This window comes from Varroa jacobsoni, unplaced genomic scaffold (genome assembly GCF_002532875.2).
Source record: "Varroa jacobsoni isolate VJ856 unplaced genomic scaffold, vjacob_1.0 scaffold_945, whole genome shotgun sequence".
NCBI lineage: Eukaryota > Metazoa > Arthropoda > Arachnida > Mesostigmata > Varroidae > Varroa > Varroa jacobsoni.
Window position 1 is genome coordinate 121023 of NW_019213847.1, and position 18908 is coordinate 139930.

Sequence of the window (18908 nt, forward strand, 5' to 3'; positions counted from 1 at the left end):
ACAAAAAATCAGTTAAAAAATACGTGAAAAAATGAGTGGAGCACATTATTGAAGTTTCCATATCATCTAAATCCTTTGCGAGTTTCACACTAATGATTCACTAGTGATTTAAATTTTTAAAAGGCTACGCTATCATCAATAATAAATAACAATTTTTTTTTTATAGCGACGTGCATGTCAATAAAATGAAAAGAAAATAAAAAACGATATATTGAAAATGTTGCCATTTGCAACGATGACATTTATTCGTAGATGAAGAGTATTTAGTTCGTTTTCACGTTTGTTTTTTTTTAAATTAAAATTCAGCTACTCAGTGAACTGATAGCCACCCACTGATAGATCAAAAGTTGACTAACACATTAACTATAAGCAGCATAATTGTGTGCGTGAGCGAAAAACAAATACAAAAACATTAACAGAATAATCATCTTTGCGGTGTACTCGGTGCAGGCACCTTGAAAAATACATTTAATAGCAATATATGATGTAACTTATTATAAAATATAAAGTGATTATAAACTGTCAACACTTTCCCTATGTGGGTTGGAGAATTACTATCTATTTAATATTCTCAATAAAGTGCTATTGTGTTATTTCAAATCATACATGTGTTGTTTTCCATTAGATAAAGATGTGGCTTATTTCTACTAGATATCGTCCTCTTTCTCCAACGCTGCTGTCCTTGACATAATCAACTACATGCTAACAGAAGAACGCCTACTTTCTTCACGATTGATTTCGGTACGTACTATTTAGTTTTTATTATCATCGCGTTGTTGTTATTATTATTACAGTTTGTTCTACCCTTAGTATTACTAGCTCACTATCATAAAATGGAGAAAGACCCTCCTCCAAGTTATCTACAAGCTTAGTCGGCTTCACCTGATATAATGATCAACTCTTACTGCTTTTTGACCTTCGGTCTCTACACACAATTGAACTGTCTCCTTTGTACGAAGTCTCAATGAATATAAAGAAACGTTATAATATATTGAGCTTTTGCTGTTCCTGGAGGTCGAGGTCATATTAAATCTGTTTACCCTATCTGTTCGACGCTACCTTTCCTTAGCCAGAGTTAGTCAATTGTTATCAACATTATTACTATTTTGTTTATTTTATTAGTGTTTTATGTTTGTTGTTGCTATTGTTGTCGTAAAGTCTCTTTCCCTCTCTAAGAATTAAGATATTTGTTTACTTGTTTTAGCCTAGTTAACAATTTTGGAATCAACAAGGCTAGATAACTCGAGTTTCGAAACCGACGATTTCTGGACAGAGACAAAGAGGTTGCTGAAGCGTAGCTAACCGAAATCTTGGAAGACCAATCAATCAAAACGCCCTTGTTTCATTTGATTTCATTACGAGGAGTTAGATCGTGCTCTTTGTCACCATAACTTGCGCCATTGTGACATGTTAAGACCAGTCGTGGTTCTTTTGAATGGCGTAGTAGACCCGTTTGACAAAAAAAAAACGTTGGGTTGAGTTACATCGGTTTCGTGTGTGATTCCTTTTCCTTTCTTTTCAGAGGTTAGCATCATAAAAGCGCGAGTCAATATGCGGATCTTGGCGTTGCCATTGGTTGTCATAGATTCAGTGCGGTCTCGCCGTGGCGAAGGTAAGGCTGACTCGAGATTAGATTGTACTGACAACCTATTGACCTATTCAACCCAACGACGATAACTTACTTATACTATGATTTAGTGAGAAGCTAAGGCTTATGTATTTTTTATATCGTCACATCGCCATTTATAGGAATTGTATTATTATACTGACCCAATGAGAAAAGCATTTTGCAGCTTTCAACATTATACGACGATTTACATCGCTGTTGTAATATTCTTCGCGTTTCAATTAAGCTGTGAAACCTCAACTAGCTAACTTTTTTTCGTAGGACACAAATCATCTGATATCATAAAAAGCGAACCTGTCTAACATGGCCGTTTTTAGTGGCCACGAACCCCTCGAAGCCCCCTGCTCAAGCTGAAGTTGATAAAAAATACTTGACCATTGCGCCCAACGCTGCTAATTATTACTATCTAGAAATACAACGAAAAAAAAAAACGCGATAGGCGACCACTGTAACTAAGGGTTTGAACATCAGCGCTACAGCATCGGATAGGATTGTTTACTTATCGAGCTTGTTGTACGATTTGACACACAAGAACCATACAAATAGATTTTTACTTGTGCTTTCAGGAGTCGTTTGACCTTAGCGTCTCTACTACGATTTTTTCAGTCTCATTTAGACTTCAATGCCCAGAACGCTCGCAAGCCCTTACCCATCCACTAGGACCACAGTTCGGTAGGTCAGCATTCTTGGCCTGATGGCACCATATCAGAGGATGAAATTCCAAGAATCCCATCGACAAACCAATGCATTTTGTTCTTAATAATTTCACTTCGTGTATCAAAACCTCATCTTGTAGTTAGTCAATGGTTCCACGTGTTTCAGGGTTTAACAACAACATCGACACGATGAGTGTGACGCTCTCAAGATCATATCTCATTTACAAACTTTACATGCAGGTAGGCGAGGAATATAACAACGCGCAGTTACTTAATCGCGATTTTATTTTTTAATTATCGTGCTTGTTTTAACGCAAGTCATTTTAGCATTTTACTCGACAGGGAAAGCAAAAAAAAAACTAGTAAATGTTCTTCAAACGGATGATTGGGTTTAGGAATGTGCTAAAGAAGACGCTCGTCTTAAACGGGATGAAAAAATGTTTCACGGATTAAAGCACTCGGCGCATCGAATACTTCTGCGCTTAATAGTTATTTATACAATAGGTGGTCGTTTTGTTCGCCGATACGATTCTATGACCGCCACTCACGCTAGTTCAGCGAGATTCTACATTCAAAAGTACATTGATTATAGCCATAAGCTTCTTAATACGTTAGTAATAAGTTTCTTCCACTACTACTATAGATAATTGTATATAAGTACAGTTATCGTCATCGATATTTTCGTCCTCTATATAACGTCGTGCCAAGTTCCATTTAACCTACGTCCCGCGCTTAAAATGTCTATTACCCCAATTTTGTCAATTAGAGGCATGCGCAAACGACTCAAACGAACGAGGACATCAGCAGATGAAGTCAATGCCGTACTACTACTATAACGATAACTGCAACGGTCATCATTATCGTTGTCGATGATAACTAAATGTCATCAAATAACGCTGAAAAAAACTGCTCCTGTGACAAAACTACCTCACACGAGACAATTTACTGTAGTAAACGATACATCTCTTGAATCTGTTCAGCGAACGCCTTCCGGCATTCGGGCCGTTTCGTCTTTAGTGTTGGCGTTAGCAAGCCATTATCGATGCTGAACATCTCGGGATGACAGAGAATATCTTTGAGCAATTCAAAACTTTTCAGCCCCGACTTTTTGCCGAGTACGCATAGATCGTCGAGGATTGATTTCTTCACAACGCGATTGGCACACAGCTCAGCAAACGTACCAGCAATTCTGTTCTCTGCAGCCCACAAAAGTAGGTACTGGTCGTCCGGTACGACAACGCCAATTAAGCAAGACTTAAGACTCTCGCCATGTACAAAAATCTGTGCCACGAACGGCGACCGAATGAAGATATTCTCTAGCTTCTCTGGCGCAATGTACTCGCCCTGCGACAATTTGAAGATGTGCTTCTTACGATCGATAACCTTGAGGGTCCCGTTCTCCATCCACTTTCCGATGTCACCTGTGTGAAGCCAACCGTTGGTATCGAGAACTTCGTCCGTTTTTTCCTGATCGTTCAGGTACCCCTGACAGAAGACGGACACAGAAATTATGTTATGAAACAAAGAAAGCAAGTAAAAAAAAAAAAAGGATCAAATTATCTAAGCGGTCCCAAAAAGGATATTGTTTTCCATACACAATGTCGAATGAAGCTCGCTTTTTTCTTCCATATTGGGAGCACTAAAACGAAATAGCTTTAGCCCCTTTCGGGAAGGCTGAGAAGATCCTCATTTTTATTAAGACAATCAACCCAAATAAGCCACCAAACAACCATCAAAAATCGTATTATAAATAGCAGGTAATATCCCACTTCATGTGTTCACCCGTTCATTTTTCCTTGTATTTAATTAAATTAGTAGCACCTTATGGTCACTTCTAAGACGATATCTAGAAGATGAGGTTTGATCTACTTAAAAACCATACATGAATGTATGCTTCAAATATATATATATAATATATATATGTATCTATACACACGTACATGTGGGTATATGTGCACAATAACCAAAAATGCCGTGCTTAATGTGCGAGCGAAGCCTGATAATCTAGCAAAAGCACAAACCACATCACGCCGGTGACTGGAAAACTTACCTGGAAGACGGTTGGTCCCTTAACACAGATTTCGCCTTCGCCGTTACAGGCATAGTATTCCATTTCAGCAACATCAACTAATTTGATGGCGCAGGCCGCAATAGGTGGACCAACGTGGCCGGCTTCATAGTCACCAGGGAATGTCATTGTGCATGGCGCCGTGCACTCGGTTTGACCGTAACCCTCAACGATGACGGCACCTAGGGCGCAACGTACAAGATTGATGACGTTCGTGGCCAAAGGCGCGGAGCCTACAACCATCAAACGCAGCCGTCCACCAAATCCTTCTTGAACTGCCTGCAGCAGATTAGGGAAAAATACATGCACACCTTAACATTCTGTTATAAAAGTATGTACAGGGTTTTTTTTCTTGACCACTTAACCAGACCAGACCAGGCAATCAATGTGTACACTGATTTTTTGTTTTCAAAGAAAAATATTTTAGCTGAATAGGTAAATCAAGATTATGTTTTATATCGGCGTCAAAAGCGAGGTAGAAAGGTGAGTAGGTCTTACAATGCGCAGTTTCCTGATACGTTGCAAATAGGCTTCGATCAAATGAGGTCAATTTTCGTGTGACGAAGTTTTTCGTGTTTGGGGCTTAGACTGCCATAAAACAGTAGCGACAGAGTTATAGTTTATTCAATTTAGATACCAATTAAGTTTGAAATAGAAAGCCCTATCCCATTAAAATGACAAGCTTAGCTCGACTGTACTCTTCTCAGATACCGCTATTACCAAGGCAATGAAATGAAAATTCATACGCCGACATGAACCGTACAATACGTATCAGCTATATAATAGACGAAAACGACGTACTTTAAATACGATCTTATCCCATATGGAATTTCGACGTATCACAAACTTCTTGATCTCAGACTCCTTGCTTTTGAGTGCCAGAGCGAGCAGTGCACGTTTCCATACACTGTTCTGGGCGACCTGTGGGCAAAATATAGCGGCGTAGTATTTGTCAGTATGCGCTAAAGTAGAAACAAACGTTGAGTAGCGTTAAGAACACTGCATTTCGGGGGCAAAACCTTTTTCGGTATTAGCTTACTCTTTGGAAACCAGCTATCGACTAGCTGGTATCGGCTACCTAACCTGCTATGAGCTAATAAGGTGAACGTTTTACGCTCGATCAGCCCCAGTGTGCTGACGTCTTTACATTACCTGTTCCACTCGATCATGGACTCTGTTCAGTAGCCGAGGTACAGTAGGTGAAATCGTAGGACGAAGGGCTCGCATATCATCCACAAGGCCTCGAATGTCTCCGCTAAAAAAACCGACACATCCTCCAACCATGTAAAGAGCCATCTCGCAGCAGCGTTCCAGCATGTGCGCTAATGGCAGGAAAGAAATCATTACGTCATCTTTCATTGGAGCTACCTCTCCCTAGACAACGAGCAGAAGGGATCGAAAAAAAAAAAGTAACCGCGAGTTATTCCACCAACATCAACACTTGTCTCTTTTGTATGCTCTAATAATGTCTGTTGAACCTTTCTACCATTCGTTACGTAAAATACCGATAAGAAGATGGTTATAGCACAAAGAAAAACAAAGGCATGCCGCTACCTACCAGCTGGAACATTACCGATGACAGACAGGCAATGATGTTCTTGTGGGAAAGCATTACACCCTTCGGGTTACCGGTTGTGCCTGATGTGTAGCAAACTGTGGCGATTTCATTGCGATTTGGTGGCAACGGATGACGAAAGTGCTTCTCGCCCAATCGTTCAATTTCGCCGAACGAGATTAGTTCAACGCCGATCTCTTTGGCAAGCTCATGGACCGAGTCTGAGACCTCTTTCGTGTGCACAACACGTTTCATCTGTGGGCATTTGCTACCTTCTTTGAGAAGAAGTTGGACTTTTTCGGGCGTGTCGCAAACGACCACCTCGATCGACGCCTGGTTGATAATGAAGGTCACGGCTGCCGTACCTAACGTGTCGTAAAGCGGTACGACAATCTGTGATAGGTAGTAGCACGCCTGTTCGGCGACGATGGCCTCGACGCAGTTCTGCATAAACACACCGATGAATGTTTTTTGTCCGGGCGTTGAGCCGAGGGTGGCCTGACCGCACGCGAAGTTTCGAATCCGCTCCAAGGCTTGGTTATAATGAATATAGGAGTATTCCTTTGCCCCAGGTTCACGCCAGGCCATGCAGCGGCCATTATTCGACACCCTCGCGCCGCGGTACATCACATCGAATAGCGTCTGCGCGTCCTCGTATAGATATTCCATGAACTTGCCAGGAGGCAGCAGTCGCGATGTGCGCACCTTTTCGCCAAGACCAACCATCTCCCTGCGAAATTAAAATTCATGGAAATATTTTGAGAAAGGACACTATTTATAGTAACTGGTTGGCTACACAGGTCGAAAAGTATGTGTCTAGTGATTCAAGTGAAGCTGGATAATAACGCAAGATGAGTTTTACAGCCCGCAATAATAGCTAGGAGGAGAAGATAAGATGCTTTCATCACACATTGACTGCTGAACCTATTCATAATAGGCAGCTCCACCAAATGTTTGCAAATGACTTTCCCTTCAGAATACCACTGAGTACTAGACATTACTTTCAATGGATCTTTCGCTTGTCGAGTCTTCCCCTATACTTCTGCCACCCTGACCTGGATTGATTGTCCTGCGAAATGGGCGGAATAACTGGACTTGAATTCGAACAGAGGTAGCTCATGACGAGGCCCGCAACGCCAGTAGCCGCCATCGCTCCATAGTATCCACCCAAGTAACCTGCCCAGCCAAGAGTTTCGACCACTCGTTTTCCGGCCTCATCCTGTGATCCATCTGGATGATGACAGCTGCCCGCGGCCGCAACAACACCGGTTGCCACAGGATCTAAAAATGCCACATATACAGAGACTAGACTGTTTTAGGGTCATGAGCATCTTTTCACTACCGGTCACATTTGAGCGTGTATTGGCGTAGTCTAAATCGATTCCTGTGTAACTCGAAATGAAGTTAATTCTAGATAGGTTGTGATTTGCGCTTCGACCAATATAGGTGCCACTGATGAGTGAATTTTTGTTGTATGTATGACCGAGGCAATAAAAAAGAAAGACCGTTTTTGACCGATTCTAAGGGTACCCGGACAGTCTGGGCGAAAAAAAAGGAAGTGATAAGCGGTCCTATTGTATGCCTTTAATCGCACTTGTGTAATTAAAATTCTACTGGCCATCATGACTTCGTGAAGAAACAAGGCGATCGCACACGTATCTCGTACTGTTACTCGAAGATGTTATTAATTGCAATGACTTTACTTGTTCTGCTTTTGAAAATACCTAGACTCTATCTAAAACGGCGTATTTGTAAAGCGTTCGGTTTTTACACACTCGGATGATATTTGATAATGTGTTCCTGTCGTATCGTTCGTTTCTGGTAACATCTTTAAGAAATTATATTACTGAGCAATGGTCTAAAGTTGGCTGTTGGCAGAGGAACAAATTAGTAATTGGACGATTCGAGCCCGATCGTCTATAGTAACAATTTCATTGAGCTTCCTCCCCGAAGAGACTTCTTCCGCATCGATACAAAATCCCTTTCTTTTTCGTAAATCTTAATACTAGACATAATCTAATTCTACAAAATTATTATCACGGTACATTTTGCAATTATGTCCGAGGGTTTTTGATGATATCTAGCTGCTCGTTTGTTGTTGCGGCTATCGATCAGGCAAAGGCTAAACTTTACCACAAGGACAAGTAAGACTTCAAACGTTTGCTGGCATACACCAAACAAGTTACTCAATGCAGTATTAGAAACGTTCCTCTGTCAACTTGAACAATCACAATTAATCTGCCTATCTAGAACCACACTTGAGCTTCCCTCTACTTCGCCGATACACTCCCCTGGTTCATTAGGCATATCTTTGTCGATCCACACTTTTCTTGGAACAATTTCCATAGGCGAACTGCTTACATGTATAAAACGTAAAACTAAACATATGTTAAGCTGAAGTTCTCGTTGAAGTTTACAGATTCATTTGAACCGACCTATAATAACATTGACTATTGTTTACGATACAGTAGATTATTTCAGCTTCTGCTTTCCAACCCTTATTGCGATAACTCGATTCGATAATGGTCGATTCATTTGCATGATCGATCATATTGGAGGAAATGATGTCACAGACATTCTATTACTTATTCATCATAAGTATTCATCCTATTAATTTTCCCGTAATTAACAGAGGACGATGTCATCACTGTTGTTAGCAGAAGTCTCCCAGAGGTCTAAGCTATTCTCCAAAAGAAGACCTCTAATAAAGGTCTTCCACTTCGTAGAAATTCACGATTCGTAGGGTCGAATCGCAGCTACAGTAGCGGTCGCTACTGCAATGCGACGTTGTTTTCTTGCACTTTCGACATCTTGAGTGCATTTATGCTTCAGAGTCGGGTAGATAGTTCGCTAGGTCGAACTAGAGCGAGGCACTTGATGGTCTTGCAAAGTGTACGAGCTGACTGATGAGGCCGAGTGGTCGACCCTAGTCGTCGCCCAGGTAGACGACAACCAGCAGCAAATCGAGAAAGACCGTCTTTGGTCTGCTCTACAATGTAATGGTACAGTGTACCCAGATGATTGTGTGGCCAATAGTGCTTGCAACCCAAGCGATGAACAGACCCAGGTCCAATGGCCACTTTCATCCGACTGACCGTTGATTTTCTTCTTTGATCAGCTAGCTCACTGAGTTCCGGTTTCGTCAGTCAGACGAAAGCCCAGTTTATTAGAGCCATGTTCCCAATTTATATCGGCCATCTGGGGAAATGCGTAAAATAGTTGTTATTCTTAAGAGTTAAAGTCACTGTAACAATAATGCAGCGACAGTACGACGGATATTATATTGTGAAATTTTCAATAACGGTAATATAGTTCTAGTCGGATTGAAGTACGGCATAGCAAAAAGCTAGCGCTGATACAAAACACAAAGCATGCTAGTTATGAAGATTAGTTCGCTTGCACAACTACCGAATGTCAAATAGGAATGGACGCCGAGCGTATAATAGAATTGCCGCATTATTATTACTTTTTCAGCTTTTTTCAATCGACATACTCCTGTAGCCGCTCGCCATTTTGTATGTTAGCATGATGCTAAGACCTTCTGGGAAATTTGCAGGTCACCAGTCGCAACTAATGATCGTATGGTAATAAGTCAGCTTCGTCAACAGAGATGCGCGTTTTTTTTTAACGTTTCTCCATATTATGGAGGCTTTCCCTTCTAAAGACCACAGGAGATGAGCTAAGCTACCTGCGGTGAATATGTGCACTGATTTTCTGTCCTGATAAGAATTTACTTTTACCATATACCGCGGATAGCCCTCGAATAGTGTTTTTTTTTTACTTTATTTTTATGTTCAATATCAGGCAAGCCCAATGTTTTAAAGTAAATTTCCTGCTCAAAATTATAATAGGTGATTCAATTAGAGAAGTCTCAGAACAGACTAAGTGAATGTTGAAACAGAGTACCTCAGTGTGACACTGTTAAGTTAGATTAAATACACCGTAATAGAGCCAAAGGTTGAGTGTTACTTATTAGTAGTTCACTAATTTCGATCATCATCATTATAGAAACAGCGTATACCAGTAAATAGATTATAGAATTGCATGAATTATAGAATTGTATGAAAACGAAGCTCAACACAAACGCTGTTATGCATCTATTCCTTTTTATAAATATACATATAAAGAGGGTGGTGCGTCTAAATTGGGAAAAACTTTAATGGATTGCTTGTTGTGCGTCCAGCCACTGCTGCTGGTATCAGATGAGATCCAGTTTTCCCTGAACAAACAAATGAACTCATCATGGCCAACAATAGTGCGTTATTTTCGAAATTTAAGCGAAGATCAGCATCCGGGCTAGACAGACCTCCTCCGAAATTAAGAGCCTCTTCTTTTTTTTTTTTCTCTATCAGAATCGACAGTTTAAGTTACTGCTGGCTCTCATGTGGCTTCTGAAAAAGACTTACGAAACAGACCAGAAAATCCTGAATGAGATATAGATTCGTCATAAATTCATCGAAAAGGCTCAAAAAAACTTTTTATATACCCTAATATATATTAGAAATGAACTTTCGTTACGAAACAAGAAAATATTAATCGGCAATCTATCTCTATCGGTTAATATTTCGTGCCTTTTTGCAGTCTTAAAGCGTTTTAGCTGTATTAGGTCTTTGCATTTTTGGGACTCTTAGCCTGCTACTAGCATAAGACTAACGAGCTCATGCCCACCAAATATCGCTTGATGAAAATAATACTTGTGAATTAAGAAAGAAATATTTTCAAAATTAATAATGAACAGCTCTCCGAATTGAAGCTATAATCGCGCTGAATGGTGTTTGTATAGAAACGTTCGTTGAAGCATCTAATTTTGTTGTTGATAGAAACAAACCATGAGAAAAATGCTATCATATTCCCATCGCCGCTATTAGCAAGCGTACCATGGTGCATAAATAATAATAGTAATAATACATATAAATGTACGTTTAAGTGATATCACCATGACAAAAACAGCTGAACAATATGGTTTATCAAGGCAGGGAGATGCCTCAGAACGAAATCACAATAAGCAAAAAGTAAAGAAGATTAGATGCCTAGACAAAACTGTAGCCGGCGAAAAATTGATCTATGAAACAATATGTTTCAGAATGATGATAGGTACACACAATCAATGATGTTTAAGAAGAAATGTGTAGTGAAATAGTTTAATTATTATTTATATTATATAGAAAATAGATTAACAGTGTTTCAATTCCGCAAAAACTTCAATGATGGTTCCATTAACCTTTTCGGTAACCTATCGACACACTTCCTACATATAAAAGTTGCTTGCTTTTTTGAAAAAAAGAAGTTTGCTTGTGTCACCGGCTTCACACAAACTTCAGATTTTCCCTAAAATCACAACTTATCTCGATTTGGTCAGCTAATGGCGTTGATTTGACGCCATATGCAATCGTACCCGCAGGGTTAATAACTTGACCAACACTTCAGCAAGTGCACGAGCTACTTTCCCTCCTCCTATGCGTAATTCGTTAATAACAATCGGAGATATCCAGAAAGTTGTGCTAGTTAGTACTCCGCATTTAAGTTAAGGCGAAGGTGAATTTCTTGTATCGGCGCCTTGAGTGCCAAAAACAGTGTACCAGGTTCCTGTCATCCGCTACTGAATAGAAAGCTCTGTCCAACTAAGGAAAACCAGTCCCAAATGCAGAAGTTCTTGCATCAAGCAGAAATATCTATCCGTCTATCTTTCCTAGAGTGACTTATCGGCCGAACGTGGCATTACCATTATGATTACTATTTTATAGTAAAAAGAAACAGTTGCTTGAAAAGTCTCTAGAAAAAGAAAGGGCCATACTGATGAGAACGTTTCAGAAATCCGCAGGAACTCCTGTTTGTGCTAGCTCGCTATCACTAGCGCTCATATATTTAAGCTTCCTCAAGTAGGAAACGGTGAATGAAAAATATGAGCGACGTAGCGAAATCTAAAATAGGTGGGCTGTGAATATGAGCTTGGCCAATTTCCGAATTCGCATCATCAGCCTACCAGCGAATACAGGCCAGTCTAAGTATTGGGCGTTGGGGCAGCACGATATCGGCGTCACCGCTATTGAGCTATTCGACGGTGAAAAAACGTTGGAAACTCAGTAATAGTCTCTCTATCAGGCCAGACACACCTGCGTCTGCTATGATGGCGCACATAGTTGAAATGGCACATGTGTTTGGAAAAAATTAGCACTAAATAAATCTTTTGTTGCGTTTCCTGACGACGATGAAAAAAGGCAGCAACAACAACAATAACAATGATCACGAAACCAGTACCACGTTGTTGGTACTAGAAATGAAAGATAAGAGCAGTGTTTAAAGCAAGCCTCTATGAGCCTATTAATAAACCTACAAATTATTTCATTAACTGGGCACATAAATATTATTGACATAAACGTTGGGTAAACGAAACCCCGATTAGAAGCATCTTCTACCCTATAGTTGACACGAGCTACCTTCAACCTGCAACTTGTGCCGCACGCGCGAGGAAAGTTCTTATCTAACAGTTGCAATTTGTAATTAACGCGATTACTTATCAATGTCAAATTCGAAATTGAACTTCAATCATTGGGTACTGCCCGGTACCCAAGTTAAGCATATATCGCGATTATTATATATCGCCTGTTAAAGCAGACTTCGATATTTGACCGTTACCATAGGCACAAATGTCTCGTGCAGTTAAATTTTATAGGTGCGTAAGAAGTACGCAATCGTAAAAACACACAGTACTAAAAACAGCCTGCCGTATATAACTGATCACAAATAGGGAACCTACGTAATTAAGGCGTACCGAGATAGCATAAACGTTGAAAGAACAGGCGCAGGACGCAAATAGGCTTGACTGCGGCCTGTTAATTGTCCTTCGTCCTTGCCGAACTCAGTAAAGAGGTGACTTCACAAGCTATTTCTATTCCCACAGAATAGCTGATTCAGAGTCGGTAATGAATGGACATATATATATATATATATATGAGCAGAGTTAAGTTCTACAGATAGAGGGGCTAAAAGTCCTGCAAACATTGCCACGATAGCATTTAGCGCTTTGGTTTCGATCAGAAACAGGTCAGTTGGCTGAGCGGCTCTTTAACTAACTTAAAAACTTTATTCTTGTTTTAGGAAGATGAATGAATTTTACGTGTGCAGCAAATTAGGTGCACATTGCCGCTAGTAGGGAAACAATATGTAGCTCGCAAAGCAAACTTCTAACTTGAATTACTAATAGAATGACAGTTCCAAGTACAATTGAGCAACTTATATTTTAGGCTTACAGAACACAAGCTGGATATTCTGTATTGAACCAGTGTATCCCTTGTTGTTAGTCTTCATTTAGCTTTTTCACAGAAGATTATAATACTAAATTATTTTGATTTAAGGAACTCACACCGTATGCGCATGTGATAACAAACGAGTCAATCGGAACAATGGATAACGCTTTTCCTTGAGAGCACACATACTGGTGCGCCTTGGCGCCTTCAATCCATAATAAGGAAAGTGAAGATCTCTAAATCTCCCTTGAAGAAGACGAAAGATAAGGCCATTCAAGTCAAACGAATCAAAACCTGTTAGCAAAACATTTTGTTAAGATATCGACATGTTCTTGTGCGGCTTTTCAGCCATCGACCGCTTATCAACACTGACCATCACGCAGAATACACGGTGGCAACGAGGAACGGCAAAGAGATTTGGAAAAAAAAATAGCCTAGCGCGGTCTACTACCATGTTCACAGAAGGATACCTATCAACGCTTGAATGAGCCAAAAGGCCTTGATCATTCTTTGTCGAAAGCGTCTTCTACGTTCATCGTCTTTAAGAGTTTAGTTGCTGGATTCAGCGAGCGCTAGAGGCTCTTTAAACTAGATCGGACTACGTAGTAGAACTATTATATTCACGCACGGGCAACGTATCCCTATGGGCAGCCAAACGAGAAGGTACAATCATTCCTATAGCTAACACCTTTTCTCTATGGAAGTTTTATTATTGGAACCGAGACGGCTTTGTCATTATCCCCATACGCATACCTATTCAAGATAATGTAACCGTTAGGTATAATAGCCGGTCCCCACGTAGCCTGCTAATATTAGAAATACGTTACGGTCTATGTTCGAACCCATAGGGCATAGACAGACAGAATTTGTTTCGCGCTGTGAACCGGCCTGAAGGTGCGATCGGACGTAAAACTCGAAACGTAGAGGTGCAATAGTCTAGTTGCATTACGTCCTCGAAAAAAGTCACACACTAAGCAAATATAGTGAAATAAATACAAGCTTTGAAAACCCAAAACTCACGATGTGATGTTACTTTGCACTAACAGTATTTGTTTTGATACAGGTTACGATTTACGTACCAGAATCGATCCCCGTTCTGTGATTCGAACAAATTTTGTATCGGGCGCGTAGACACCTCGCCATCGATGCCGTCTTCATAAGGCATAACTACATCGCTATTGTCACTACAACTATATTTCAGTCTGTGCAATTGGGTGGAGCACATAGGACGGGTTTTCATGACCCCACAAAACCTCAGCAAAATCGTCAAGTTAACACTGTTAAATTTTACGAACGATAATGCCTCTCATTCACCTCCGGCTGGACTCACACAATACACACTCGGCTACGTTTGCAGGGATTAACAGCACTTCTGTGCCACACTCAGAAGCGTAACACAAGAGGAGGCAAACCGTTCATCCCGCCTGTACAACAATACGTCGGTGAACTTTTTACTGCATTATCCTACTAAGATGTAAAACAAGATACCATCTGTGCAGGGACACACAACAACCATATCCAGGTAACGCATCACTGCATTGCTTTCGTCCAAGTAATATGAAGAATTTCGCTCCGAGAAGCAAGAAACGACCGGGTTTACTTCAGCGACGATGTGTCAAATCAGTATTCCAGAATAGATCTTCATATCCTGCGCCACCCGAAATTTACAAGGTAGTCCAGAACCTCGACGTTGGAGCAACGTAACCAGTAGCAAATACACGCATGATATTCGTAAAGCTCATGGTTCATGCGTCAACCACGATTGTACAGGTGCCTAGAGCACTAGAACTAGAGGTCGTTTAGTGTTAGATTTATAAGCAATGGCTCGTCTTAAATTTTAGAAAAAAAAAAACTAAAATAGTTAACGTTATTCATTCAACCGCAAACGCTTGACTCTCATATCTATGTAATCATCGGCACCATATGCATAAATGGAGATTACGCAACTAGAGACGCAACACAAAAGTATAAAAGCATGGTTAGGTCAAGCAACAATTTTTCTGTAGCTAAAATTAGTCATTGTTTGATACTCTCTTCAAGCCACCACAAAGACTTGTAGTATATTGAATTGACACACAATTGATAAGCGTTATTTCTCTTATATAGCACATATATGAAGTGAGCGTCTCTTATCTAGTGCATCCGAAGTGAGGGGCAGCGCGAAGACGACATCGGTCTTAGAGGTCTCAAAGGCTCATTTTGCAGCATCGATCGTACAGAAACATATGCCACGCTAGGACAGTCGACTGTGCTCATTTAGCACATTTGTTATCCATCGTAAACAATAAGACTATGACGACAGCTCGCGATCGGCTCCATATTGTGAATTATACAGTAGTAACGAATCATTCTTCTACTAATAGTCATTCCACACATGAAGAAGACAGTGCCGGATGCCGGTGAAGAGCAAGGATGCTCGCTGATGCACGACGAAAATCTGTTTGTCGTATGATAGATGTCATATTAAAATGTCAAATGCCGGCAATAGAAGATACGTACATTCGCAATCTTAGCTTATATGAAGAAGGAATCACTTTTATGCTCCGGAGGTGACAGCGCTGAGTGTATCTCGTTCCATTTTGACACCTCTTGTTTTGCCCTCTGTTATGTTTCTGGAAAAGTCTCTGCTGTGTAATTTTGACTATTTTTTTCTAATATTATCATTTTTTTTTTAATATTTTTTTGATAATTATATGATACAGGTTACAAGCAGCAAACGATTGCCGATGTAGGCATCATTTACCGTCCTGGCGGTGTGACACGAAAGGGTGCTACAGGGGCACCCAGAATATCTAAGGTTCGTTGATAGTTTAGCTGCCGTTTGGTGCTTCCCGTTCAACCACAGTTTCGTTATAGGCCACAGACCCCATTATATCAGCCTACTATCTCAGCTAACTGAATGACAAATTCGCCTCATCTATAAACAGTACAATATTGCATGCCGTTGTTAAAACCTGTACTTTTTTACTTGTACGAGATACCCTCAAGAAGGCCAAGAATAGCTTGTCTGGTTGAGTAATAAGCAATGCTTCTGCTTTGCCACATGTTAGCTATAGTAAAACGTAATCCACAGCCATAACTCCGAGATTCCAGCTAGAGCCAGCGAGTAAATAGCCGTTCTCTTAGCCATCTTAACGACAATGGGCCTTATTGAATAAAAACGATTCAGATGACCCTAAGTATTGCAATGCGCGGATCTTTCTGCTTAGCACTAATATGTATCAATTGCAATTTTGCTTGTTTGTATATAAATAGATCCTCCTGAGTGAGTTAAGTGAAACAATAAGTATCCGAGAGCAGTGTTAACAACGTGTGTCATTGCTATGGTAGACATGAAAAATATACGTAAACGCTGCGATATGATAGTATTTATCTAATGGTCTATCAGTCCAGCGGACCGCTAATGTCGCTTGACAGTTGTCTTTAAATAATCTGATATTGCGCAGATGTACCTATTAGAGGTGGTATTTACTTGGATTGAGTTGCCCACGACAATTTGGCGAACAGTGCGCGCCGGTAACGACTCACCTGAACACGCATCCCTGCAGTAACTTTGTCCCGGATCGCCCTGGTGCATTTTGGCTATATCATATATTTCTGATCGATCGTCAATAATTATTCTATCACTTGCAGGAAACCGTAGATTCGTTCACGTAACAAGCACTCTTCCGAATTTTGTATGATCTTCCAACCGTTCCACCAACGAATCGAGAGTCAGCAACACCGCACAATCATACACTGACGATATTTTAAAATAGTTTGCTCTCAAAGGAGCCAACTGATCGTTTACACGAAAAAGACCTGTCCTCTACTGATCATCGATCTATAAGAAACAACGATAGACATGCTTTCTGTGAGGCCACCTTTTTGATGGATCCTTTTTCAACGAAACGGTCGTCACTTGGAGGTCCCCTTTAACTTTTAACAGTGCATAATCCACAGTCTGGCGCTCGTAGCAGTAGACTCCCAGCGTGCGGAGTTGTGCGAAGCTAAGAAAGGAGATCTCTAATTCCACCTTGAGTTATAACACTGTGATGACAGGACGGCCCTTACGATACTGGGTAGAGTCGAACCCAGAGGGGCGCAACTACTGCGCAGAAATAGACAGAATAGAGTTACCGGCGTAGAGGCTACAACTGTTGAGCAATTATCCCTATTAAACCTCCACCGTTGAGTCGAAATACACGCTTTCGTTAGACAGCTCGCCAACTGGTTACCTGATCGACTACGTTACAACTCCTGCTAGAAGGTAAGGGGCAAACAGGCACCCGAACTCCGGCGTCTATGCTGTTACTAATGCCCACTCGTAATGGTAGTGTCCGTACCGCTACTGCTGCTGCTCCACTGTCTGCGGGGACGATTGGTGTCTGTCTAAGGAGCCTGTCTTGTGTATGGCATTCAACACAGAGCCCTGTGTGTGTACCTTGTCTCCAAGAGGGAAGGAGACCAATGATCTGTTTGCAAGGAAATCAGATGGTAGTCACAGCGGGCGGGCGGGCAGGCGGGCAGGCAGGCAGGCAGGCAGGCAGGCAGGCAGGCAGGCGGGCGGGCGGGCGGGCGGGCGAAGGCATCTGGGAGAAGGGCAGTCTGAAAACTGTTCAAGCGACGCTGCCGTTAGTCGTCGAAATTGTTGCAGAGTAGGATTAAGCGTACCACCAAACAGCGCACTCGTCGATAAGCTACTCAGCTCTACAAGCGACACCCTCGATTTGAACGAAACTTTAATGAAAAAAAGACCGAAAAGACACGAGAAAATCGACGAAAATGATGATTAAAGTAAAACCTTAATCAAAAACACGGCAAAACCATGCGTACACAAACAAAATGGTCCAAACCGAAAGCCAACTTCATAAACAACACCCAGAAACTGCCAACGGTTAGAAGTTGGGTTTGTGACCACGAATTGATCCCTACCGAATTTAAAAGCGTTATTCGTCCAGTAGAGCTCTGTTGCCAACTGCCAGGTGGCTCCCTCGGACCATTGCGCTATTACACCTACCTACCCAACTATTAAGGCGTTATAACGTCCTTCATAACAGCGATAACAACATTATCTTGCGACCGAAAAGATCTCTACAGCTTTTATACCTGTTTTCTATGGCGGGAGCTAGCAGCGACACGATCTCTGCTTGATAATTTTTGAATAACTTGGTCTTTCGCTGGTCTTACCTACCCTGCTCTGATCTACCTGCTTCGTTTCTGTCGATTCTGTGCGCGCCAGTCTGCTGCAAACGCTATCGCGCGCGTAGCTATGTGGGCAGTCGCTGAGGCTACTGCCCACATAGCTACGATCTTTCTTAGCCTCCTCGCCCAGCTTCGAGGGGCCTCGGTGCGTATCTATCCGTTCATCTCTCTCTTTCGAATCGTTTCAACTCGCAGCAGTTTTCCGCGCGCTTCAGCTATGTAGCTCTGTTTACTGGTCGTTTTTAGATGTCAGTTAAGGGTAACTAAATCAGCGGTCGATTGCTAGAAAAGGTCGCTTCGATATCGTCTGTTCTATTATGTCAGAATCAGTTGCTCGCGATACACGGTGGCGGGCTGTGATCTAACACCTATACAAGTCCAATGCTTGGCGCAATGAAAGAAAAAAACAGTTATCGCTACGCGACGGAGTCTTGGGCAGCTGACGGGGTCGCCCGACGCAGTGTTTTTTTCTGTGTCTTCACGGCCATATAAATGCAATGTACAGCAGAGTGGAAAGAATGACTTGTTATTTGTCGTTCGGCATCGGGCCGATTGTCGGTAACGCTGTTTG

General features: G+C 41.4%; 1 protein-coding gene across 1 annotated transcript; it reads right to left on the reverse strand.

Annotated features, from left to right (window-relative positions):
- Window positions 1–211: 211 nt before the first annotated feature.
- LOC111265219 (long-chain-fatty-acid--CoA ligase 5) lies at window positions 212–17612 on the reverse strand. Its single transcript, XM_022841710.2, has 7 exons — window positions 16682–17612; window positions 6962–7187; window positions 5910–6636; window positions 5504–5725; window positions 5153–5272; window positions 4334–4630; window positions 212–3768 (listed from the first exon to the last, which is right to left on the reverse strand). The coding sequence occupies exons 1-7, from the start codon at window positions 16728–16730 to the stop codon at window positions 3226–3228; spliced, it is 2184 nt and encodes a 727-aa protein (XP_022697445.1). The 5' UTR covers window positions 16731–17612; the 3' UTR covers window positions 212–3225.
- Between the last annotated feature and the right edge of the window lie 1296 nt (window positions 17613–18908).